At 39.4% G+C, this 24,737-nt stretch overlaps 1 protein-coding gene across 1 annotated transcript in view; it reads right to left on the bottom strand.

The window, feature by feature from the left end:
- abat (4-aminobutyrate aminotransferase) overlaps positions 1-24,737 on the bottom strand; it is a 32,878-nt gene that overhangs the window by 6,218 nt on the left and 1,923 nt on the right. The window contains exons 2-14 of the mRNA XM_053651916.1: positions 16,531-16,681; positions 16,180-16,277; positions 15,941-15,970; positions 13,225-13,342; positions 8,436-8,485; positions 8,236-8,316; positions 5,299-5,391; positions 4,637-4,699; positions 2,965-3,028; positions 2,666-2,814; positions 2,135-2,272; positions 819-986; positions 122-268 (exon numbers count right to left, since the gene is read on the bottom strand). Of these exons, the coding sequence (XP_053507891.1) occupies positions 122-268; positions 819-986; positions 2,135-2,272; positions 2,666-2,814; positions 2,965-3,028; positions 4,637-4,699; positions 5,299-5,391; positions 8,236-8,316; positions 8,436-8,485; positions 13,225-13,342; positions 15,941-15,970; positions 16,180-16,277; positions 16,531-16,594 (1,263 nt within the window). The 5' untranslated portion in view covers positions 16,595-16,681. The remainder of the gene's footprint in view (positions 1-121; positions 269-818; positions 987-2,134; positions 2,273-2,665; positions 2,815-2,964; positions 3,029-4,636; positions 4,700-5,298; positions 5,392-8,235; positions 8,317-8,435; positions 8,486-13,224; positions 13,343-15,940; positions 15,971-16,179; positions 16,278-16,530; positions 16,682-24,737) is intronic.

Below are 24,737 nucleotides of genomic sequence, written 5' to 3'. Positions count from 1 at the left end.
ATATCATGTCTAATTACTTTTAATTAATTGAGGAAATGATTAAAGCTTCTTAGTTAAACCAAAAGCCACAGTGTATAAATTCAGCCATCACAAGGTTAATTACAGAAGCTGTACGAGTTACCTGCAGTTCATAAAGTCCCTGCAGCAAAGCTTTCCCAGAGCGAGTCACTTCTTCCAGAAGGTTCTCTCTTCTGATGACGTTCAGCACCTCTGAGAGGAACAGGTTCTTTGACGGGTCTCCCATCCACGTGTTGAAGATTCTGTAACCCTGAGCCAGGACACACAGAAATGCATTACTTCATTATCAGCTCAGTAAAAGCAGTCCAGTGGCATTTCATAATAAATGCACAAAAGTGTGTGAACACACAAGAACTTTCTCACAGCACTAGAGGGCGCTGTTTGTTCAGATGTAAGAGGTGTGCTATGGGAATGCTATTACTCAGAAATGTTAATTAAGGCTTTTCAGTAATCCAGGACAGTTTGAAAGTCTGGCAGCGGTAAGTAACAATGATTTGATCTTGAAATGTGAAACAAAACTGTAACTACTTCTGTCTGTACAGTGATTTTAAAGAAATAATGTTTCCTGACTTATCATTAGCTATTTTACGACAAACTCAGATATCGTTAACACTGTGGGCCACAAAGCAGCTATAGATGTTTACATTTATAAATTGGGACCCTGTGACTTAGTTACAACCACTAAATACTCACATGTGATTGCAAATAAACCATAAGCCATGGAGGAATATAAAGAGCCATGAGGCACACACACACACACACACACACACACCTCCACCCACCCCCACCCCCACACACACCTTATCAGGCTGCATCTCGTCTGTGTGGTAATAACCTCCCGTGAGCATCTTCTTGCTGAAGGAAACGATATCGGCAGGGTCGTCCGTGCCCCAGTGCTCATGAGCCCAGAACTTTCCGGTGGCTCCGCCCCCAGTTTGAACCTCGTCCACGTGGAAGGCGCATCCATGCTGAAAGAAATTGGCAGAGCAAATAGCATCAGGTTCATACCTCATTCCATTCACATACTAATACACTGGGACAACACGTCAGATCTCCAGGACTACTGTGAGAGAGACATAAACTTACAATTTTCTTTCTTTCTATAAATTGTTTTTTTTTTTGTAATATCAAGATTTCCATGCAAATTATAGATACAACTCAACGGTTCTCCCAGAAGTTTATAATACTTTATAACTTTACTGCTTCATAATGTTTTTGAGTATGTCAATTCTGCTCTATTGAAATCCAACAAAGTCGCACGTTTAAACGTTCAACATTATTAAACATTATTAAATGATTACAATTAAAAAAGTGCCAACTGGTTTACTATAATTTAATTACTTATAGTGTCACCCAAAATAATAAAAACATAAATAAATCCACAATGGCAATTTAATGAGACCTATGTCTCTGTGTACGGACTGTCCAGATCATAATCTGACTCTAAAACTATACATAAAAGCCAGAGACAGTGCTACTATCAATCCATTTTAAGATATTTTAAGATAAAATATATGTAGTGTGCCTAATTACAAGTGCATAAACAGAGTGATCAGGACCTAGAAACAGTTCTCAGTTCACTTACTATGTATGTATTTAAAATGATCCCAACCTTTGTGGACTTGTACACTCTCAAAAAACCATCACAGTCCTTCATATGAAAGTCACCACTTCAGCTATAAACCACAACAAGGTGTGTGCCCTTGAAACTGATGCACACACCACCACAGATAGTCTGACAGACATGAGTGAGTTCATCAGTCACACAAGGGCAGGGTATTTTTGAGGTCGTTGTCTAGCTGTTGTTCCTTTCGGTCTAATTTGAGATGACAGAAATCGGGAACGTGGGGAGAAATCGCCTGAGGAGCATCGTGTGCTCACTTGCTTCATGCACTGTGTTTTTTTTAAATAGCTACTTCATTAGATCATTTATTCATTATTTACATCCTCAAGATGATTCAAAAGCGAGCCAAATATAACCATAATAAACTATTAAGAAGAGTTCTTGCAGTCTGTGCAGGGTTCTTATAATTTCTTTATAAAAAAATAAAAAATCAAGCATGAAAATAAAGGAAGCTCTAAACACGACAGATTTACACCCTTATGGTCTGGGTACCTTGCGAGCGATGCTGCGCAGTTTTATGAAGAAGTCAGGTGATGCATGGTTGTCTCCTCCCTCTGCCTGGATGGGCTCGATGACGATACCTGCCACAGGTTTGCCCTTCTGCCTCCACTTCAGGATCAGGTCCTCCACCTGAACCACACATGGGGGGAATATTTGACTTAGGATAGTGTGGCTATTAATAAATGTCCTTATAAACTCAATATATGATGTTTAAATCATTTAATATACATCATGGGGCTACGCATGATCTATGTGTGTGATGTCACTAAATAAGTTCTAAATAATAATCATGGTTGCTATAGTAAAGGTAAATAAATCACTGATGATTCAAATCGAGACTGAAAATCCACTTGTGACAAACCTACTAGTAGCTAACTAGCTGACTAGTGATATTAGGTGATATCAGGATGAAATCTGATTTGAATATTGGAAACACCCCCCTGTCATGCATATTCATAAATCCTCGCATATATTATAAAGCTAAAGTGTTTGAATGCAGGCATTAACGAGGAGAGTTCTGACCTCCTCGAGACAGCGAGCCTCCTCTCGGGCGTTCTCTTGAACAAACTCCTCCAGTGGATACTTGAGCCTGGGGAAGGGCGCGATAGGCCAGTCCAACGATGGGATGTCCAGCTTGTGAATAGCTTTGGAGTGTGTTGTCGCCAAGCAACCTGAGAATGAATCAGAACAGCTGTAAGGACAAAGTAACGACTTCAACTGCTTTGAGATTCAGTGGAGATATTGATCTAAATGTTTTTGGATGTTCCTGAATGCGCTTTACAGTTTCTAAAGAAATTCGACAACACAGTCGCCAGACTTACCGAAAGTTCTGCCGTGAAATGCTCCCATGAAGGACAGGATGCTCAGATCTGGACATCCAGGACTCTGCAAACACACACGCGCACACACACACACACACACACACACACACACATACACACAAAGATAATAATGTGTTAACTGTTTGTAAAGCTTCTTCCTTTATGAAAGTTTGATTAGGGTAATCATTCTAAACATGTGAAGGCTAACAGTGAGCAGGACAACAGTTATGTTTATCACAAACATGTTTACACCTACACGGCAAAAAAACAAACAAAAAAAAAACCCCCAAAACAAAACAGATCTTCAGCAAGTAAAACATTTTGAACATAGACCAGCTTATCTAATACTTCTCCTAATGAGATTATTCTAAAAAGTAAGTACATTAATGAAATTTCTATCTCTAGACAATAAATAAGAAACTTTTCTAGCCATTTTACTAATTTTAAGTTTGAAATGGTCTCAATCCATTACAATTCTTAAAAGAAATAACCGCTTGAAACTAGAAAAAAAAATGATCTGCCAAAGCAATAGTACAATTTAAACATTGCAGTTTATTTTGATCCAACCTCACAAATGAGTTAGTCAATTTTAAAAAAAAATCTGATTATGATTTTACACTCAAGTGCACAGGGGCATGTTTGGGCTTCTTCGTTTCGGTGAAGGGAAATTGTAATGTGTTCTAAGAAGAAATGTAAGACATTCTGTACAATTGTGTGGCCCGAATCGAGGCTTGCTGCTACTGACTTTTTGTCCAAAAATCCTCAATTGTGTGGTGTCATTACAATTATTTTATTGCTCTGGATCGAGTCGGAGTCTCCCCGATCCCAAATGGTACATATCAAACATGTTTTGACTCGGAGGTGGGACTTTGTCGGAGGTGGGATACCCGCAATAGCCAAGCAGAGCGAGCAAGTGTCAACAACTGGGTGTTTCGTGCTTTTATAGCGGAAACATTGCAGCCACAAACATGCCACGAAAGTGGAGTATGGTTCTGCAACAAAGACAAATGATGAATTTTTTAATAGTATGTTGAGCCTAGGATACTGCACTCTTTGGTTCTTGAGAGAGAGAGAGAGTCCGTGTTAAATAACTTTCTGCTGTGTGAATGAGGCAGCTGATATGAGGTTAATAAACAAAATGAAGTGTGAGTGGTTTGATAAAACACGAGTTTCTGTGAGATCTCGTGTCTGTGAAATCAGTACTACCAATCGACAGGTGTGTGATCTAGTGGTCTGGCCAAATTATCTAGTGTATGCGTTCAGAGGATTATAATGTTAAAAATCGGTTGAAACTGTCCTTGTCTGTGGTCTCCCACGGTTTTAAAATCGGTTAAGATAAAAAAAAAATCGTCTAGTGTGTCCCTGGCATTAATCAAATTTGAAATGTGCTGAAACGGAAAGAAACCGCTGGTGTAATAACATCCACACATGGTCAGCCAAGGACAACAACAGCAGTTAATGATAAAAACATTGTTGTTTTGGGATTTGTCTTCACAACTCTCACAGTCAGTGACATCACAAACAACTTTTTAACCAATAATTTTGATGTCAAACCCAAACGTCTTCAGTGTATAGCAAAAACAAAAGAATTGACCTTGCCGTTCCGATACTTTCAGAGGAGACTGTACTTAAAAATAATACTTATTATGATTAATGTGTAGTGGTGAGATACCTGGTTTATCATACAGGAGCTCGTTTCCTCTGCTGAAGGATTATTGGTGCCTCTCTCTTTGTTCTAGAGATGAATCACACACAGAAAATAAATTATTTAAATCTGTAGTCTACTTTAATATATTTTTGTAGACACAAAGAAAATTTGGAAATTCGGAAATTAGATGGAGTGAAATATAAAACGAGATTAAAAATGCTATTATATGGAGAAACATTCCTTGGAAATTATTGACAAATGCATCATGATCCATCTATAAAAAAAATGTTTCATTATCCACAGACAAAGGTTTTAATCTATATTTTTTCATTCATTTTTGCTCATGCATGTACAAACACCAGAGATATCCAAAAATGTTTCCAATTTCATTATGCATTTACATTCTGTGAAGGAAATTTCAATCTTCTCTATTATTTTTGGGAGACTTCATTCAATCAGAACATGCATGGATTGCCCCACCCCCTTGAGCACAGCCAATGAGATGACGGCATTAATAAAAAAAACAGCACTAGCATACAAATTTGGTTGATAGCAAGCTTACAATCCTGGCTGTCTGCCTTCCAAGATGATTAAAAAAAATACTCTAATTGATGGACCATGCAATGTGTATGTGTGTGCGCGTGTGTGTGAGAAAGAAAAATGTATAATATTAACTGTGCACTCACTTTGTACCAGATGAACATAGCCTTGAAGGCATTCTCGTTGGAGCATGAGCCACATGCCATGGTTTGCACACGGGTCATTCCAATGGGAGCGATCTGGGGGGGGGGATGGGGGGGTTAGACACATCATATAACAAAAGCAATACTTTAGAGCAGTGACTCTATAGCCAGGAGGTCTGTAGTTGTTTTTAAAAAAAATCACAACCCATGTTATCAAAGTTATTATAGTTAGGGGTTAGGGATGAAACAGTTACCGGTTTCATGATAAACCAGGATAAAATTCCCCAACGATTAGTATTACCGTGCCACATTTAATTATCATTAAAACAGTGTGTGATTATCGTGTTTTGTAAAACTCGCAGTAAATGCTGTCCACGCACACCCAGCGTGCGTGCACACCCATCCCAAGTGTGGTCGTATTTTGGATTTTATAAAAATGCTGAGGGAAGCTTAGTAGAAGATGGTAACCCTGTCTGCATATCTAGCCAGAAGCAAGTTGCTGCAATAGGGGGCTTTGGCGCTTTTTCCTCTCTCCCCCCTCACTTTTAAATCGCTTATGAATGCCCATGCGGCCCTGCAAATTTCACTTTCGAATGAGCAGCAATTCGGAGGCAATTGCTTGAATGGTGGGTTTATTAAAGCGACCTGCAGATGGGAGGGGGGGGGGGTTCTCTGGGGGCTCGAGCCCCTGCCCTTTTCTACAATATTTAAAAGTGTCCCTCTTAACATTAATTAATAAACAATTATATTATGTAAAAAGCATTTGAATTCAAATTAACACGAGAGTGTGCACAAAACAGTAGCAAATTATCACAAGACAGTCAGAGAATTTTCCTGTTTATTTGTCCGACTGGAGTCTGCAGTCAGATAGTCTTGTTGTTATGACGCAATCGTGATGTGTCTCTCTTCAAGAGGCAGACAGGTGTGCTGAAACCATTAGCTCTACTGCTAACCTTTTCGTATTAGCAGCATTTTATATGCTTATGTCGGTAGTTGATTGAGAGGGAATGTGTTGGAAAGTACTAGCTACTCAAGTTCGTTACATTTCCAGACATGCAAGTAATTTTGTTATATTATATGCATCTTATATAGTCGGTGAAGGCACGATGCCAGACAGAGACGGCTGAAAATGAAAGAAAAACTGAAGGAGGAGGCATTGAAAGGGAAAGCTTAAAACTTTTAAACTAAAAAGCCAGTTCAGCAAGCAGTGCTGCAGTTTTATGGAAATTGACATTTACATTCATAACCATGACGCCGTGGTTTCAGCGGCCTCAGATGTGTTCTTGCAGACATATCATGACTTTTCTGTGGAAGGGTGATGTTAACCTATGACTTTAGAGAATTTCTTTTGGGTTATTCTGCGCTACGCTAGAATAAAAGAGGGAAATGAAGGAAGCTCTCTTATATCATGTACTCTCTTATATCATGTATTCACTTAATTACCTCTTCTGATAATCTGATCAACTGCCATCCTTTATTATAGCTGACACATGTATTTTCCATACCTTGAGAGACTTATTTTTGTGGTATGCCTGTGTGCTTGGCGTAACTGTCTGAACCTTTCTAGCACCCTGCACAAGCAGAAACTGCCCACGCACTGCTGCTTATCTATGTGTATAAATACTCCTGTTGTGCACGAATAAACTCGGATGTCTCTGTGAACAGCATGTGTCAGTGTGTGTTAATTCAGACTCTCCAGGCCCGAACGCTCTGCGGTCAACCACACTTTCTCGATCATAGCACAGAACTAAGAGTTAAGAGAATTAAAGACTGAAGAAGGCTGACAGAGGAAGACTGAAAGACATAACCTGAGATTCCTTTTATCTAACACTGACTTTACAGTAAGTGACACACAGTGGGTGTGTCACTATATTTGTGGATGGTAGTACATTTCCTAATGTTTAACTTTTCTTTTAATGATTCTTTGGATTCATCTCTCCACTAAAAGTTGCCGTTTTGCTGTAATTATTTCTATAAATGTAAAAATAAAATATCGTTAGGTTATATTAGTGTCATTCTCATATTCATTATCATGACCACACACAGTCTGTTTACAATGTCTACCAGGGTGATAAGAATATGTAGTTAAATTAAAGTTAGTAAAGTAGTAAGATTGTAACATATCATCGTCACACTTTTATTTGTAGTTTTCAATTATCATTGTATTTCAAAACATCTCGTGAGGAATCTAACAGCTGCTCTTAGACTTCCATTAGCAATGAGTGTTGTTTTCTGGGTGTTGTTTTCTCAGTGCAGGGAAATATGTTGAAATTCTTGTATGTAATCATCACACACACTAAAGATCCTTTAGACATTAGATTAAGCTGGTAAATGGCAGAGTATCTCTTTAATCCATTTGTTTAGATCAATATGTTTACAAGGTGGAGATTTTAGAGATGGTCCTGAGGTAGTCTCAGGATCAGATGCTCGACCCATGGACTTGTGTCTTTTGTACACTTTTCTAGCCACAAGCTTCAGAATCCTCAGAATTTGATTGACTCTCTGCACTTCTGTGAACTGGTTTTTAGGAAACTAGGCAAACACTGTGGCAAAATTAGCTTTTTGATGCAAGAATGGTGTCTTTCAATATTATTAAACAAGCTAGGGTTTAAAAATAAATCTGTGGTTGGTCTTCTTTGAGTAAATTTGCCTCTTTCTGGTTCTTGGCCATGTTTATCAACAAAATGTACTTACGAGAATAGTCCTGAGGTGATCACGCCCTCTGAAATGAGGTCTATTGCTATGATTACTGTGTTATTTTTGTCAAAAAATACCTTTGAAGCACAAAGGCTATTTCAGCGACCGCAAAAGCTGCAGGCAATTGCTAGAATTAATCCAATTTTTCACATTTTAGACACATACAAACTTGAATGTTTCCAACGTGGCTGTTCCTTTGCTACAGACATTAGAACTCAAGCTGTGTTTTAAATAAGTTCTCACCGATAGCAGACTTTCAGTCAGCTTTTCAGGAAAATTCTCAGGTGGCAGAATTCCAAGGGCTGGCCGGTTGACAAATGCGCTCTGAGAAAACAGAAAGGGGGGAAAAAACCACACAATCGGATATGAGGATCTTCATGCTTGACTACATTAGCGCATGCACACACTATTTGTGTAACAAACATAATGCAATGTCGTCTTACCAGATTGTTGGGGTTGGCAAGCGCTTTCATCAAAGCGGGATGATTATAACCTGTACAGAATCACAACGTAAATGTTAAAACAACGAAAGACTTCAATTGTAACCCTAACCCTTGGCTTTTTTTGGTTTTTCGAGCGGGAACGCCAGATCAGGTAATATTCTATATATCCATATGCTGCGTACTGAACAAACAATCCCCGTGCTGCAGTAATCATATTTAGTCTGGAGGCTGTGAAGAATATTAGATGCAGATAATGAGAGTCTAATTGATTCGATGCGTCACACTCCTGTAAATACGACAGTAGTGATGCCTGCTAAGCAGCGTCTGAAGCAAATCATGTCCAAAGGTCAATTCTGTAGCGATTCAACTCATTTCAGACAGATAATCATCTCTATTAATTCAGCAGCTTGCTTTCTTATTAGATTCCCAGACAAATGCAGAGTTCAAATGTGAAAATAATGTGCAACAAATGTAATCCTTTTGTTAATATGCATCATCTTTTTTAAAAAAAATTTTATTCAGAAATTGATTCAATTCTGTACTTTTCTAAAATGAGAAAGAAACAAAGTATGCTTATGTCGTGGCAATTTCAAATAAATGTTAAAAGACAAAATCCCACAAGGAAGGTTCTTCTGTATTCACGGACGCAAATATTTTATCAACAGCAATTAATGCGGTTACATCATTTACGATATTAGGTGTAGTTCATTTCCTGCGTGCCCTTTCTTAATAAAATTGTTCTTTTTCTGTAGCTGAAATAGTATTTTATGGTGCACTATGTAGGGCCAGGTTGTATCCTAGGTCAGACGTGGACCATGCAAATTATTGCACAAGCAGATTCGATTAAACAACGGGCTCGGCTCCGGAAGCACTCCCCTTCTTGTGGTTTATCCTGATCACTCAAGTTTATGTAAATTATTTAGAAGAAGGTAGCTCACCAGATGAGAGAGAGCTGACAAACGGACAGAGATGTAGACATGGCATCCTACGTTAGCAAGGAATTTCTTTTTTTTAATGTAACTGGTGAACAGGAAACCATTTGGGATTGTTAAGACTGAATAAGATAACACTGTTATGGGTAAATAAATAAAAACAAACCGTATACATTATAATTATGATATTTGCTCGTGTAGGCGTAACCTACTGCAATTTTTGGGACGTGAAAGCAAGTTATGAGTTAACTTAAGTTATAGGCTCAATGATTTTCTATTCAAATATTAAATGTGTTTTATGTAATTAATCTTCAAACGTCTTGTATAATGTAATGAAAACTCCTAATATAGCTGATTCAGGTTTTCACAGGAATGTGCCACGGTGTGTGAAAAGCAGTGCCGTGAACCAGATGGAACTGCCTTTTTTTTGGACTTTGGTTTGGATTATATAAGCGCTGGTCCAGCAGTTCCTCTAACCACCAGCAGAGACCGTTTCCTCTACACAACCCTCTGCCAGAATGATGTAATGATTTCTAGAAGTTCTTCTAAAGTCAGTGTGCTGTGAATGGCTGCAGGTGTTTGATGCCACTGCTTCCTTTCTGTATTATCAGCAGCGATGTTCTCGTGCTCATTGCATCTGTTCAGATATCTGTTTAAAATTTAAAAGGACAGGAACCGATTCTGCTGCAAACAGATCAGCAGTAAATTCAAACAGCTGCAATGTCCCTCACTAACATTCTGTTCTGAGCGCCCTGATAATCTACAGTTTTAAAGGTGCAAAAGTCGATTTTTTTCCTAACTTATATATAAATAACCTGAAAAATATGTAGAACATGGTCAAAAATAATAGTTTACGTCATGGCCTCAGCACGAGTGTACAATGTGAGTGAGAAAATCTGTTTGGAGAAACCCTGGTACAGTCCATGTTTGTGTTTACATGGTACGTTTGTGTCAGTCGTTCTGTAAACAGTCTCCAAAGCTCCATCACTCCGTCTCTATCTGAAATCTATTAGCACCCAGCACAGTCAGGTTATTCTCCTGTGTGCAAAAAAACAATGCTGGTCTTTGAAAAAGAGCAAAAAAAAAAAAAAAAACCAAACAAAAAAAAACCAACCAAACAAAAAAACATTTCAAATCCTATCCTAATCTTCACAAACTTGGCCCAATGAACTTTTAAATACATGGCTAAAAGCAGTGGAAATAATGTTGATACTTGTCTCCATTTGGTTTAAAATCATGCTATCTTGAAGTTAAAAAGGTAGAGTGATGATTATAATGCTTCAAATAATGAATGGTTCTAGATCTTCTTAAAGTCTCCAATATTCTAACGTTTTGATTGTTTTTCTTAAAAAGAAAAACGGTCCGAGTCCATGGAACGTTTGTTTGTGGAACAATTATTATTATGATTACTAGTTCAGGCTCTCTCACTCGCCTTTGTACTCGTAGTATTTTTTTTTTAATTGAAAAGAGAGGGTTGTTCAACTAGGAAAAACAATAATCCAAAAAAAAAAATAACAAGGAGTAAATAATCAGCTGTCACGAGAGAATAGGAAAAAAAGAGCAATAACTCCAGACAGATGAGGATGGGTTCTCTTCTGAGTCTGGCTCTTCTCAAGGTTTATTCCTCATATTGTTTCATGGTGCTTATCCTTGCTTTGAGAGGGTGAAGACGTAGAGAATGTTTAAGCTAACAGACACTTTAGATAGCTATATAGAGAAGGTTTAAGCTAACGGACGCTTTAGATAGCTATATAGAGAAGGTTTAAGCTAAGGGACGCTTTAGATAGCTATATAGAGAAGGTTTAAGCTAACGGCTTGGGGTGAACGGAGGTTGTTGTGATCACGAGCACACAGCCTTATCTGGAACACCAGACCTCTCTATGCCCCACACACACCCCCTCAGGGGGTCAGAGAGCTTTGCTCTCATATTACATGCACATGTATACACAGCGAAGTGCACTGACCTCTTTCTCTGTGTGTGTGTGTGTCTCTGTCTGTCTGTGTGTGTGCGTGTTTTCCCTGTGCATGCAGCTGAAGAAATTCTGACAGACGGATGAGCACTTTTCATCTGCAGCATTGGTCATTGGAACATGCAACATACAATCACCAAAATTATTGGCACCTTTACAAAAACGAGTACTGCAGGAACCTACACATTCTGTACAATTATCTAAATTACTGTTCAGCCTCTACAAATTTACTGAGGCCGCTTCTAGAGATAATAACAGCCCTTGACTATTTCTCTGGATGTTTAAGAGAGATAAGAAATGACACCAGCACGGGCTATAACGTCGGCTAGCACTTTAAACACCCCGCGTAGTGCACCCTACGCTTACTAGGGAGCTTTGTAAAGCTTGTAGAGCAGTGGAAAGATGTAAAGTCTGCTCTCGCGTTTTGCTCCGAAACAGAGATTTCTTCACTGAGTGCGTTCTGTCAGCACGGCTTAACTGCTCAGTCTCTCGGATAACAAGAGCACAAATCAGCGTTCAGCTTGGTCGTAATAAACATCACAGTGTGAAGTGGCTGGATAGTGCTGGGGCAGTGCTGTAATAATGCAAAGACCTCATTACGCTCTTCATTTCTGTCTGTTCTCATGATGTTGAAATAGAAATGAATCTCATCATATCTGCAAGTATCATAAGGAGGTAGTGGGAGAGACAGAGAGAGAGGTCTGAGCTCACTCAATTTGTCAGAATTGATAGAATATTAAAAGGATCGTTGCTCAACCCAATGACTATGTGCTGTCACGGAGATCAAACTGTATAGCGGATGCTGTACATACTGGTTATAAGTGCAGTGTAGACAGAGGAGAGGAGAATATTCTGCTGTGCAGCACCTCTCTAGCAGTCAGTCACGCTTCATTAGTCAGCCTCAATTCTCCCAGCCGGCACGGCTAACGTAAAGGCTAACAAACAACATGCTCCAGCATGGATCGCCAGAGACGAAACCTCACAAACATATTATAGTGTGTGATTATAGTACTCTGGGACTTTTATAGATTTTTGCTACAGTTCTCACGATCAAAACAGGAATCATTTTTGGTAGTCACTCTGAAAATCTTTTTCCAAATCTCCAGATGCTTTCTTCAAAGTATATTCTTCACCTACACCTAAGCTATTGAGTTTGTCTAATAGTAAGGACAGTCTGTTTATCATATTATCATTAGCTTTCGTCCCCAAGGTAATCTTTTCTCATTTTTCGCAAAATGATAGAAAACTCTGTTCATCCAAGATGTCTGCTCTCATACTGTTTCTGTGGTCAGTTACACTCTTCTGGTCATGTTTTCTGATACTGATCTGGAAAAGGACTCAGCTATGAGAGCTGGAGAAATGGGTATTTATAGAAACTGCTGTCTTTATGCACTCTCTCCCCCCCACCCCTCTGCTATAATACTCGTATCAAAAATACAAAACATTTGTATTGTAAATATATCATATTTATTGCAATATTGTAAAAAGGCAAAAATTGGCTTTTCTTTTTGTGTTGGAAAGAAAATCATCATTTGTTTTATAAACGTTACCGCATTTTGTATTTTATTTATCTACAGTAAATCCTTCTTGTTACTGATATTTAGGTAGACACACTATACACTCCCACAACACCATTTCAAAATTCTATTAACATCCCCTCTCTCAACAGTCTCATGTAGTGTGAACTTTACATTTAGATGCATTTTTGCTCACTGACATCCACTACATGGAGGTCAAACCGTCCTAGCATTAAAGAGCAACATTCAGCAACTCATAGAAAAGTGTGTTGAAACATCTGACCAATCACAGATGCTCATAATGAGTTTACTGTTCGAGTTTGATGTGCAAGTGTAGTCTGATGTACAAAATTGCCATCACAGAACGTACCCAGGGGAACAGAGGAGATCTGTGTGTACAGATCCAGCATTCGGTTGCCATCAGCATCCACCAGGTAGTTTCCCCGGCTTTCCTCGTAGTTACAGAAGAAATTAATTGCGCCAACGTTCTGTGAAATGAAAAGACAAAAAGAGCATGAAGATGGGATGAGTGCTGTGGTGTCCTGAAACTTTTTTTGCATCTCCTCATAAATATGACATCTCACGGTGTGTTTAAAAGCCATACGTGATTAAGTTCTTTGTTTGCTACTTCTCTAGCTCTGTGGAAATTTTTCCAAAGATTCCGCACAGCCTTTTAAAGTATCTGATGCGTCAGCATCCTTCTACACCCGAGGATACGTTTAAAAGGACAGCCAAACCGAACAGGGAGATTTTTTCCCACATCAGCACTTTGCAGTTTAATTACAATACGTCAAACTGATTTTATGGCCTAATGACACACACAGTGCTCAAGAGCTGAGTTTAACGGTCATTAATAGCAGTGATGCTTTATTTTGTACTCAAACACAAAATAAATAAAAATGAGTGAGTGATTACTTAATATTTACAATGTCTGATACTTCAGTAGAACTATTTTTCTTTATTTAACACAGCCATAATTAACAGATCATAGATTCACAGACTTACATTTAGAAACTCGGCATGTTTTGATAACTGTTTTCCCTTTAGCGCAGATTTATTTTATGAACAAAATCCTAAACTTCTGAAATATTACACACAATACTTAAATATTTACAGTAATAGTCCAGATATTTATTGAAACCATAGAGCTTTTTATTCTTGAACTTTCCACCGACAGAGCACATTAGATCTTAGATGTTCTTTATGATTTAAAGGCCGACTTGTTTTTGAGTTACTGAGGTTTGGATTAAACCCATTCAGCTCAAGTGTCAAGTCAAACAGGCGAATAACTCTAAGAGCTCAGTGATACATGTAATAATTGATAGTGGGTTGCGATTCACCACTATAACAAAATGACCAAATCTCAGACCCTCTGCGTGCCATCCCTACAGGTCTCCGGATCCCACTGTACGAATCACTGGTCTAGCTGTACACAAACATTTTTCTTATACTCTAGATACCTTTTCTCGTGATTTATACCGCACATTGTACCGCAACTGACAGGACGTTTCATACATTTTTATTCGTTTACAGTTACATGAGTTGAGTTTTGAGTGTTTTATTGTATGTATGTTATGTAAATTTGGGAGTGTAAAGTACTTTGGTTTTTAAATGTGCTACGGAAATAAATGCTGATTGATTGATTTATATGGCAGCAATGTGTCCTATAAACAGTCACTTCTTGACCAGCATTTCTTCTTTCTTTCTTGAAGTTAATGAGACAAAATAAAAAAACCAACAATGAACACAGCTAGAGAAACTGCACGTGTAAACTCAGGAAGATTTGGAAAACAAAGTTTTACCTCTGACTGTTACAAAGTGTTGACACTGGAGACTCCTTCCATAAATGTTAAATCAACATGTACTTACAGAAAATATCACCATGTCAACGTTTTAAAAATAAATTATGTTTGGCGTCCGTTGTGCAATGGCATCCCTGTGAATGAGCTGTTGTTATAGAAACGTATTAATACAACGTATTGAAACAAACGCATTAATATAAACCTATTCATCAACACCGTCTGACCAATCAGAAGCAACCAAATTAAACCGAGTCAAGTAAATAAGGGTGCTCGGCTGTTGCTGTTTGGTTTGACCCTGCACATTATTAAACAGACAAACAAACGGGGGGGGGCCTCATGTCTCAATAAGGGGTGGAGATTTATATGATGAAAATCAGCAGTGCTCAGCTACATTTCTCCTGACAAAGAGCAATAGTGTCTGTGATAGCATTGCTATAATAAACGCAATCATATTACAATTAAACAATTTGGACTTTTGAAAGAACAGGCTGAATCAGGGTTGTGTTGCAACATGCCCATAACCTGGACACACCAGTTGGAACCAGTCTAAACCGTTACATCACACACACTAGTGTACAAAGGCTGCTTCTTTGTGCTCCCTTTCTCTCTGCTTCCTGCTGGCTTGAATATGTGAACGTTGACAGCTTAGCGCTTCACAGACCTCACACACAGTGGTAAAGATCATCACTATACTGTGAGTATACAGTTGAAATCAAAATAATTCAACCCCGATTGCGAATCAGGTTTGATTCGCAATGCCAAGTTGAATTTGGGGAAACCATTTGAAGCTTTCGTTGTTCTATTTCAATTACTTTTGTTTTGATTTGTTCATTGCAAACAACTGAAAGTCTGTAAATTTGAACAATAAACCTAATTTGCAATGGGGTGGAATAATTTTGATTGCAACTGTATTACAGAAACAATCATGAGTGCATGAGCTGCACATGAGCACATTTGTGCTGTTAACTTCATCCCTGACTATCAGCTCAAAACAGCCTTCTTATTCACACCGCAGAGACCTGGAGAAAGCCGGATCACTTTTGCTGAGGTGAGAAAAACAAATGAGAAGTCCTGAGTAAGACAGCACACACAGTGATGAACTATGAGCTGGAGTAATGAGGGGTATATTAAGGTTATATAAGCAACAGAGTGTGTGACCCGGATGACCTCTAGTCCGGCTGCCAAACTTCCACAGACGAATCTGCTGACTTTATAACTCCTCTATAAACCTTATGCAATAACAACGTACATGATTCAGCTTTCTGAGTGAAATGCAGTGCTGACCTGAATTTCTCCCAGCTGTCTTGTCAGCTCCTGTTAAGAGAGGAAGACAGAAAAACGAAAGCAAAAAACTGTTGGATATTGCACGATGCATTGTAGGACCAGCAAGAAACAAACAAACGGTTTTAATATTAACGTGAAAGGACGACTGACTTATTAAAAAAATAAAAATGCAAATATTTTCTCTACCAGAGTGAAAAACAAAATGTATTAAAAGAAAGATGATGATGATGAGATCAAACCTTTGACCTGGGCCCTGGAACAGGAGTCTTCATGGATGGAGCATCATATTCAAACTCAGACACGGTCTTCGTAGCTGTCTGACTGACATATCTGCACCCTGGGGGATAATAAATTATCCTAAATGCTTTACGTTCGCTCACACATTTGATTTGGTCTTCGTGTTATAAAAGTATGGAGTTTCACTGGGAAAAGTGCTTGCTTGATAAACCATCATCTCTTTAAATTACATTTGTGTTGCCTTAACAGTCAATCCAGACCATAAACTCTGTTCAAGGAAATGTTTTTGATTTTATGATGCTTTATGACTCTTGTATCGGTCTGCATGCTGTCTGATATGTTCTGTCTTTTACCTGAAGCCACAAGGCGCAGGTTCCGCCTAAGGGAGAGTGTCAGGTGGTGGCTGAGGAGCGCCATGTAGAGCTCTTAGAAAAGGAGAGAGGGAGAGAGGGAGAGAGAGAGAGAGAGAAAGAGACAGGGGCTCAGAGCAACTGCCTTTCACAACTGTGGAATAAAGCAAAGGAGAACAAGATCAGAAAATAAATAAGTAAATAAATAAAGAAAGAAATAAATCACCTCTGCACAAATTAAAAGATCCTATTCCTGACTTTACTTGCATACTACAAATGATTAAATTATTAGAAAATTCTGCTTGTTTCCATTTTTTTGTGAGGACTTTGTTTTGAAGAACTGAAACCAAAAAATACACCTTATACAGTAAAGTGTGTACATTTAGCTTCACTTACTTTTGTGATATGGGCGACAAAAACAAAAAAATATCCACATAACCGATTTTCTCTTCATTCTTTTGTCTCAGCAAATCTCATGGTACAAGATCTTGCTCTTTTAACGCACCAGACTATCCTAGCAAATACAGACGCAAAGATTTAACTAAGAAATGTTCTTGTGTTCTTAACGTATCGATCTAACCTAAAAAAAATTATTAGCCAATGAAAAACAGGAAAAAAAAAAACAGGACTGAATCACCATTTTCATTACTTACATAACATTTTAAACGCACCACATAATATTTCACACACAATCTGTTGGAAAGAAATGTCTTTCTGAACACATTTAAAAGTTCTGTATAGTGTCAGGATGAAAATGTGAAGACAATGTATTCACTTCATAAAACAGTAGTTTAATTTGGGAAAAAAAGTCCTCTAAATAGATGGTCCAGGTGAAACTAAATGCAGTAATAATGCGGGCTAGATTTTGCTTCTAGCTTCCAAACAAGGTAAAGGAATATCCAACAATGTGTGAATTTTATTTTTAGCATGAACTGAATGGGTAATCATAAGCCCTCATTACAACTCTGCAATGTAACCCCAATAAAAGAAGCAATTTTTTTTCTTTACTTGAACGTGTGTAAATTGGATTGATCCACCTTTAAATGAATCCATTTCTTTTAGACGCTGCGCTTTTCTTTGCTGAATCAATAACAGCCATCGGTGATGAGTGTATTCAAGGAAAAAAAGCCAGTAAAGCTTTGATTTATTATGATATTTTATTATTATTGATGAGATTTATTTTTTATGGTACAACAAGGAACGGGAATCATCAAAACAGACAATAACGTGCTCATTTCTAGAATCCAAAATGATTCACTTTACTGAAAACTTATCTTCGTACAATATACAAACTATACTCCATTTATTATATACATATATTCCATGGTCATGTTGCACATATCAAATTTTAACCAGTCAGTTAGGAGCCACTTTTAGTCTTGGGAAAGTCTGTTTATACGGATCTATTATTGGAAAGCAGAAGACTCCTCAAAGAGCCACGTCACTGCTGACACTTCACGATGGTGACTAATGCCAACGCTCCGAGGTGCCGCTAAATCTCCCAACATGCGAGCGCACACCCACCGCCATCTGGGTTAAACAAGACGGACTCAGCACTTGCCTCATGACGAGGGAATCCTGATTCCTGCCATGTCTACCATATGCTTACTCAGTGTGTGCACTGAGGATAAAGAATGGCTTTATGGAGAGCACTTTAAGCACTTTGCATGGCTTTTGTGATGAGTTAATGAGGCTGATGATTTCTTTCCTGCTTCCTTATAGTACAGCAAATAAATTACTCTCCTAATAGCAAGTCAAGAACTAGGCTTTGACTGAAAAACCTTCTCTCTAGAGCTTTCTATAAAGTAGAGCAAAGAGTGGCCGGTTTATCACTTGTGTCAAATTTGAAATAAAAGTAATTTGTATATGAATGTGCTTGAAAATTTTTTGCTCCTGCAGAAAGTTTATAACCAATCCCTCATCCTCCTGCTGAAGGTTTAACCATTCCCTCGTCATCCTGTCACCATCTCCTGAAGGAATTCTAACCAATCCCGCCTGTCACTCTCAGTTCATCATATAAACGTGGAATTAGGGAATGGTGTTTGAATTCCATAACGTGGCATTAGACACTGTAGGGGCCTGTCACTGTCAGCATCTTTATTCTCGATCCCAGCAGGAGGCACTGAGTGTGTCTTCCTTCTGCTCCACATTTGGGGGAAACAGTTACGCAACAGTGCCGGCTCAGGCAGGAAATATCTAGTTGCTCGTGTTATCAGAAGCCACCTCGTCTGGACTGGATAGAACCAGTTCTTGACAGAGGCACTACACAAGCCCCAGTCATTTATATGGCTTAAGATGCAGCAAGTGTCTGAACTGGTTTTAAATGAAGTATTTGAGTGACAGCTGAGACTGCAGAGACTGCAGTATAACTGGAACAGTATAGCAGTGATCAAACAGAAGTTACAAACATTTTCACCATTGCAGATATGTCAAAGATAAATCAGTCATCAGTCACATGACCCTGGAACAACCCAGAGTAATATTAAGTGTGTCTTCTGTGATTTATAGCTTGCAATTATTCACTGTAGAATGGCAGGAACTGCTTCTGGTAAATGTCTTCAGTGGAAATTAATTTTTTGTAGAAATTACACCGGAGGGTATTACAGTAGTCCTTTGAAGATAACTTTTCTTTAAAAATGCATTTTAAGATATATAATGAAGTAGGGAAATTGACTGGTCTTACCCTGTAGTCAAGTGGCTTTTTATTGTCATTTCAACCATATACAGCTGGTACAGTACACAATGAAACGAAACAAAATTCCTCCAGGACCTTGGTGCTACACAAAACAACACATTAACTTCATGTGACGCAGAATTAAAAAAGACCTACACATTCTACATAAAAAGTGTACGTGCAAACAACACAAGACAGTACAATAGGCACACTAAGTGACAGCGTAGTTCCGAACAGTACACAGTTCTAGTGTGGATGTGTCCGATATAACAGGTAGTGCAAAAAGATAAAAACAATATATATTTTTAAAAAATGTTGTGAATATAAACATTCTATGACATAGTATTCAGCAGATTAGCTTATGTGGACATAGCAGTTATTGCGGTAGCAGCCAGGTAAAGAGTATAGTGCTGACAAGAAATTGAAGATAATATTTTTATAAAGTACATTAGCAGCAAAAATACAGGCTGTCAGTACAGAAATGTACAAAAATTGCAAGGGGAGTGGGATGGTGTTCAGTTCAGTATGAGTCTGTGTGTCTGTCTGTCTGTCTGTGTGTCTGGTCTGAGTATTGAGGAGTCTGATGGCTTGAGGGAAGAAGCCGTTACACAGTCTGGCCGTGAGAGCCCGAATGCTTCGGTACCTTTTTTCCAGACGGCAGGAGGATGAAGGAGTTTGAGGGGTGTGTGGGATCGTCCACAATGCTGGTGGCTTTGCGGCTGCAGCATGTGGTGTAAAAGTCTATGGCGGAGGAAAGAGAGACCCCAATGATCTTCTCAGCTGTCCTCGCTGTCTGCTGAAGGGTCTTGCAATCCAATACAGTGTAATTTCTGAACCAGGCAGTGATGCAGCTCAAGATTCTCTCAATGGCTCCTGAACTGAAGTTCTTGTTTGCTGAACTGAAGTATATGAACAGCATTCGAACGTAGGTGTCCTTTTTGTCCAGGTGGGTGAGGGCCAGATGTAGGGTGGTGGCGATGGCATCATCTGTTTGGTGTTTGGGACGATACACGAACTGCAGCGGGTCCAGTGAGGGGGGCAGGGTCTTGATGTGCCTCATGACGAGCCTCACGAAGCACTTCATGATGATGGGTGCGAGTGCAAGTGTCATTGAGGAAGGACACTGAAGATTTCTTCGACACGGCGACAGTGGTGGTGGCCTTGAAGCATGTTGGAACAATGATGCTGCTCAGGGAGATGTTGAAGTACTCTGAGCACTCTGCCAGGAATGTTGTCTGGTCCAGCAACCTTCTGTGGGTTGACGGAGTAGTTTTCCCTCACATCAGCTGTGGTTAGACACAGCACCTGGTCGTTGGTAGGTGGTGTGGTCTTCCAAGTCGTCCCTTCATTTTGCTCCTCAAACCGAGTGTAGAAGTTGTTCAGTGCATCTGGAGGGAGGAATCACTGTCACATGCGGGTGATGTTGTCCTGTACTTGCTGATTGCCTGAACGCCTTGCCACATTCACCGTGTGTTGCCGCTGTCTGTAAAGTGACTGTGGATTTTCTGGGCGTGTGCGCGCTTTGCCTCTCTGATGGCCCGGGACAGTTTGGCTCTCGCTGTTCTTAAGGCTGCCTTGTCAACTGCCCTGAAGGCGGAGTCTCGGGTCCTCAACAGCGCACATACCCCGCAGTCATCCATGGCTTCTGGCTGGAGAGTGGGGTGATGGTCTTGGAGACAGTTATGTCATCAATGCACTTGCTGGTTCAGCTGGTAACTGATGTCATGTATTCCTCCAAGTTGGTGAAGTTGTTGTTGGTTGCAGCCTCCCTGAACATGTGCCATGTCAAAACAGTCTTGAAGAGCAGAGATGGCTCCTGCTGGCCAGGTTTTCACCTGCTTCAAAGCCAGTTTGGAGCGTCTGAGGGGTTGGGGAAGTGGTGAATTCCCATGGTAAATAAAATGGTCTGCATCTAACAGTCACAAACTCCACCAGTGATGAGCAGTACTAGCACGAGTTCTTGCAACATTCAATGTTGATGCAGACACACAAGCCACCACCACTAGCCTTACCGCACAGAGCTGCATTTCTGTCGGCATGAAATGAGGCGAGCCCGTCTAGCTGAATGGTGGCGTCCGGAACTCTGCTGCTGAGCCACATCTCTGTGAAAACAAAGACGCAGCAATCTCTAAACTCACGCCGTGTTGCCTGCTGGAGTTGGAGGTAATCCAATTTATTGTCCAGAGAGCAGACACTGGAGAACCAGTTGGCTAGGGTTTTGCATGGACCCCTGCCCTTTTGCCGCACTTCCACTTCATTGTACACTGCTTACGACGTCTCCTCCCCCAGCCACCTGCATCAGGCAACACCGTGGACTGGAGGCCCGGTCTACGCAACACGGCAAGATCGCATAGCTTCTCCGGCAGATCACAATGCAGGTTGGCAATTGCATGATGTTGTTCCTAGATGAGGCTGCATGAAACCATTTCTTTCTTTTTTACTCCTCTTGTTGTTGCTTGGGGGACTCCAGTCCAGTGGAGCTCATTATTCTGCAGATCTCCACTGCACCAGGGAAACATTTCATGCTGATCGAAAAAAAGAAAAAAAAAAAAAACACAACAACCCATATACCCTCATAAGTGATTGCTTATGCTCTGAGCCGATTTTCTAAACAGAGCATGGAGGAGGCTGGCACAGCCGGAGACGCGAGTAGTCAGAGGCAAAAGCAACAACACGAGCACATTCTCCCCTCGGTGGAGCCATTACTGAGGTTCATTAAGATGCTAATCACTGCTGTATTACACAACCTCATCTCACAGGCTGATCGGAAATGGAGCAAAGAGGCAGCATGATTTTAAAACACCTGCATTACCTGACAAACATTCCTGTTACACAAAGATTAGGAAGCTTTATTGTGAGCCATGTTTACAGTGGTGTGGAGCTTTTGTAGTTCATGGACTGGGGCATGGGGCCATGGAGGAAGTGTTCTTTCATGGCAGAGCTCAGAATTTTCTGAATGTGGTCAGAGGTAGGAGTATCCAGAGATTAAGTACGTCAATCTGAATACAACAAGTAGTTACAGTTAGTTCAGTATTTGAGAAACTTTCAGAAATGTTTCTGACCATTTTGGGACAAGGAAAATAAAATTAAAAAAATTATTTTGACAGATAAATAAATAGACTGGCAATATCTAGGCTTTAAAAAATTATTTTAATGGTAATTTTTTTATTTTAGAAATTTTTACTTGTATATTTGTTTAACTGAAAAAATATTTCAATAAAATTGACATATTAATTGCAGTAGTCATTATTTATTGGTAAATTAACCAAAGGGGTAATCGACTACCCCAAAATAACCTAAAGACCAATAAAAAAATAAATCATTAGATTAATCGATTGCAAAAATAATCGATAGTTGCAGCCCTAATTCCTTCGAGGCTTAAAAACGTTCTTAGATCATAAAACATTGGCAAACTCCTATACTTGAAAGTTTATTCATCTTATAATGAGTTACATTTTTGTCCGATTGTACTGTGAAGCCAAACCAAAAATAATCTTTAAGATCATCCTGTCCTTGTGATTAAACACCCGAATGTTCGTCCATCCATCCAATTTCTAAATGTTGCCAATTTTTAAATGGCAATCAGCCTACAACGCATGTCTTTGGACTGAGGGAGAAAACCAGAGTACCTGGAGGAAATGCCCGAAGCACGGGAGAACATGCAAACTCTGCGCACACACTGCAGAAAACTCTCAAGACTGAAGGTGCAAGGCAAATGAGCTAACCACTAAACCACCCTGCCTCCAAGTGTCCATCAGCACATGACTTTCCTTTTAGATGCTTTAGAGCAGTGGTTCTCAACATGGGGGGCGCGGAGAGATCGGAAGGGGGAAGCAAATTGATTTCAAGAAAAAAAACACAAAACAGACAGGGCATCATTTGGGTACTCTGTGTATTTTATTGCTTTTCAAATAGAATGTGCATAAATGAAAAAGCATTCCTGCACTCTGCCTCTATTTTCTTTTTGCTGGGGAGAGGCAGAGCTTAGCCTGCCTTTTATCCAGCTGTCAGTGCAGACTAGTGTTGCCAACTTAGTGACTTTTTTTTTTTTCAGAAAAAAGGTGCCTAACGACAAATCTAGCGACTTTTTGGACAAACCTTAGTAACTTTCCAAATGTCGCCAGTACTGTCCTGCAAGCACGAGGTCTTGCTTTCCTACTGCACTAGCACCTCTCTCTGTGTCTGCTCTGTTCAGTGAGGGGCTGAGATCTGGAGCAGCACATCCCGGTGATCGCACGGCAGCTGACATAGACGTGAATGTAAAATGAAGCAAGCGCAGATGTCCCACTGATTGATTTAACAATGTCATGGATAACGAGACGCGACTTTTGTCCCCATTTACATCATTCGTATGCGAATGTTTTTAGAACGCAAGACGAACGTTATGCAACACGTTCTACATGTAAAATAGTCCACGTTATTACAGCCTAGTTCTCTTGTTCAAAATAGTTATAGTGTCTTTAATCATGTCAAATAAACATTTTTGATCATTCATGTTCCATAACGGTCTGTTATATAGTTTTAGGAAAGTCATAAAAGTTCTTAAAAAAAATTATTTAAAAAGTTATGAAGGTGATTTTTTTTTAAAGTACAAAATAAAATCAAAACAGATTATTATATAGATATATTTTATATAGAATAGATAATCATTATACCAGTCTCCTCCAATATGGGGGGGCGCCACATGATAGGGGAGGCAATGGTTGAGAACCTCTGCTTTAGATGTAATCATTATTGATAAAGAGCTTGGGGTCTAATTAGTTTTTGGAGCAAAGAACACACACTGATAAAATACTTCCTAATTCATAGAGGTGAACATTACTCTGCCGTTGCCACAGAAACCACACCGACAAGAACCCGAAACGTTGGAGGTAGCGGGTCGTGAAGCGTAAAAAGCTTTAAAAGATAGTTTTCTCTGACAAAATTGTAATACCGTGACAAATTCCTACTCCAAAAACAAAACCAAAAAAAAAAAAAAAAGGACTAAACTTAAACTTCTAATTTGGTGATCAGAATGATGGACGTGTCTTCACCAAGATGTGTGCACAACATACTTGTGCAAAGTCCTCATTGAGTTAATATGTAACTAACAGCAGGGCTGTAGATCGAGCCAATATGGTTATGCACGATCTCTATGCTTCATCCTATGCAATGAAGCCTTATCATGTTTAGTCATGGTACGATCAGACGTTACCTCACCACTGACTTACAGATTAAAGTTACAGATTAATATGCACTTCTGACTATTACTGTATTTTTTTTTTTTTTTTTTACCCGATCAAGTTCAGTTTTCATGTCTTCTCTATCCAGCTGCAACTCAGCAAAAAATTTGCAACTTCGTCCCTCTACACTCGCTCCAAAACACAATACAGCACCTCTGGTTCTCAGCGCAGGGCTGCTGCTTTTCCCACACTGTCCTACGTTACATTGCAGCCTCTGCTGCATGCTCCTATAATAAAGTTATCATACACAATAATGTCTGTGTGTTCTGTTTTTGGCATACTGCCATACGTTAGGTTTTCTTTTGGCTCAGCTT

Source organism: Ictalurus furcatus, chromosome 2 (genome assembly GCF_023375685.1).
Source record: "Ictalurus furcatus strain D&B chromosome 2, Billie_1.0, whole genome shotgun sequence".
Lineage (NCBI taxonomy): Eukaryota > Metazoa > Chordata > Actinopteri > Siluriformes > Ictaluridae > Ictalurus > Ictalurus furcatus.
The sequence above is the reverse complement of the archived record's forward strand: the minus strand, read 5'-3'. Positions and strand labels throughout refer to the sequence as shown.